The following is a 2,164-nucleotide window of genomic DNA, read 5'->3' on the forward strand; positions in this document are numbered from 1 at the left end:
AACTGTGTGGTTTCTTGGGTGTCTACATTTTCGTTATGGGACTACATTACAAAAGTTGAATGAACACCAGTGTTGTCATGCAGTTGCAAAAATGACATTTGAAGACCCTGGTGATTGAATTAAAAAAATGATTGAAAGATCTTGAAATTTTATTACCTACAGTATAAAGCTAAGCACAGATATTTATTGCTTTAAAAAGGAATTGACACGTTTATTTTACTATGAAATTGTTTCTGAATTCAGAGAAGAGTGTATTGCTTCTGTCTAAAAGAGACTGACTTGCTAAGTAATTTGGCTGGAAAATGCTGTTCATTTAAAATGCTTCTTTAATTCCACACCATTTTGTGTTTCTTACTGGGGGGAAGCAATATTTTATGTTCTAGGGGTCTACAAGATCGCGGTTTGTGTGTGCTTTTTCTCTTTGTGTCTTAAACTGTTTTGACACTAACAGAACGGATCTAGGCAGAGACAACAGGAATATTTTACGATACTACTCTGAAATATTTTTATTATATCTTTGAAAATCGTCTTAGCTTTTATTTGATAAAATTTTGGGCATTATAACTGTCCTATGTAATAGACTATTTTGGGGGCTTACGAATTTCTTAGGTTGAAATAAGGTTAAATCTGAAAGTTGTGCAAACTATTGAGAATAAGTACTTTGAAGACGAGGCTTTTGGTAGAAACTATTCCAAACATGTTCCAGCTTCTTGACCTACTGAGGCTATCACATATTTTAAAATAAAACTCAATTTAAGAAAATATCTTTTCTCTACATTTAAGGACAAAGAAAATATTTAGGGTGTAAGCATTTAATTGTATCATGCTATGTGAGTGCCTAGTCTATTAGAGCAGTGTCTAACTCATCTGCAGCAATTAGCTCATCTTCACTCATCAGTTTGTGGTCCCATTTTTGAATTCATGGCTATCATGCTGTCCTTACCCCCTGAGGAATAAGGTGAGGTAATTTGTCAAGCAGCTGTTATAGAGATGTTAAAAGGCTAGGAATCAATAATCTAATGAGGAAATGAACGTTTGGTAGCTTTTAAATTGCTAAAAGAATGAAAGATATGAGAGCTCTTTGTAGAAGGGTACTAATGAAACTTTGTTTCAAAGATCCTTTTAAAATGTTTTAAAGCACCATAAATAACAGGCTACTAAAGATTTACTTTGAAATATTTGTTTTTCAGTCTTAAGAAGATTTATGTTATGGCTCTAGGAGATGATGGAGTGATCTAATTGCTTTCTCTGAAAGGTTTTTTAGAGACTTACTACTCTTACATAGCGATTGGACCTTTAGAAGAGGATAAATTATAATTCTGAATTTATTAAGATTATGGACTACATATTTATGAAGCAGGTTGTATATTTATGGTTAGCTCTTCTCTAGTTTTGTAGGACTGCCCCGCCGCCAAGGCCGGGGGAAGCGGTGGCGCCGGCGTCACTCTGGATGAGGCCAGGGTAAGAGCGCGGCGTCCCGAGTCCGGAGGCTCGGAAGTGCCGGCCCGGCTGCCGAGGCTTTGTCTGGCCGGGTTGGGGGCAGGAAGCCTCCAGTGGAGACTGCTCGGGCGGCTGGAGACAGGGTCTGCGGGCGCGGTGGAGGGTGGCACCCAGGAGAAGGGCCGCGACGCTGTCCCCTTTGCTTTTCAAGCTGGCCCGGCTCTTTTGTGTAAAGAACAGCCCATGAGTCCAGGGGAGAGGGCTTTGGGGGTCCCTTTCGGGGTCATTCGAACGATCTGCTGCCCTTGTCCTTGTCCTGCCCCAGAGGGGAATTCTAGCGGGGAAGCAAGAGCGAAGGGCCAGAACCCCTGGGTGGAAGGGTTGGAGAAGTGAAAGTTTTCTGCGGTGTCAAACCCTTCTTGAAAGTGTGTCAGTTCCTGCCGCTGTCTAACTCCAGCTTACTCTCAGTTTGGGGGTGGTTCAAGTTGGTGAGGAAGTGAACAGAGAGCTCCAGTTGGCAGCCAGGCAGGGATGCTGAAAAAAGTTTGTAGCTGCTCTGACACCAACTTTAAAAACAAAATCAACGCTATCGCCTCTCCAGGCAGGAGAGATCAAACATGATATTATAGCTGGGGAACCAGCCAGCTAGCTCACCAAGGTGCTAGTAGGAACCAGAGCTTTCAGGTCACAGAAGGAGCACGTCGAAAGAAACAAGTGGAATGTT

At 41.9% G+C, this 2,164-nt stretch overlaps 1 protein-coding gene across 1 annotated transcript in view; it reads left to right on the forward strand.

Annotated features, from left to right (window-relative positions):
- The first annotated feature begins 1,061 nt into the window (after nucleotides 1-1,061).
- ATAD2B (ATPase family, AAA domain containing 2B) overlaps nucleotides 1,062-2,164 on the forward strand; it is a 197,442-nt gene continuing 196,339 nt past the window's right edge. The window contains exons 1-2 of the mRNA XM_011972741.1: nucleotides 1,062-1,091; nucleotides 1,399-1,461. Coding sequence (XP_011828131.1) covers nucleotides 1,062-1,091; nucleotides 1,399-1,461 — 93 coding nt within the window. The remainder of the gene's footprint in view (nucleotides 1,092-1,398; nucleotides 1,462-2,164) is intronic.

Source organism: Mandrillus leucophaeus, unplaced genomic scaffold (assembly GCF_000951045.1).
Source record: "Mandrillus leucophaeus isolate KB7577 unplaced genomic scaffold, Mleu.le_1.0 Scaffold13, whole genome shotgun sequence".
Taxonomy (NCBI): Eukaryota; Metazoa; Chordata; class Mammalia; order Primates; family Cercopithecidae; genus Mandrillus; species Mandrillus leucophaeus.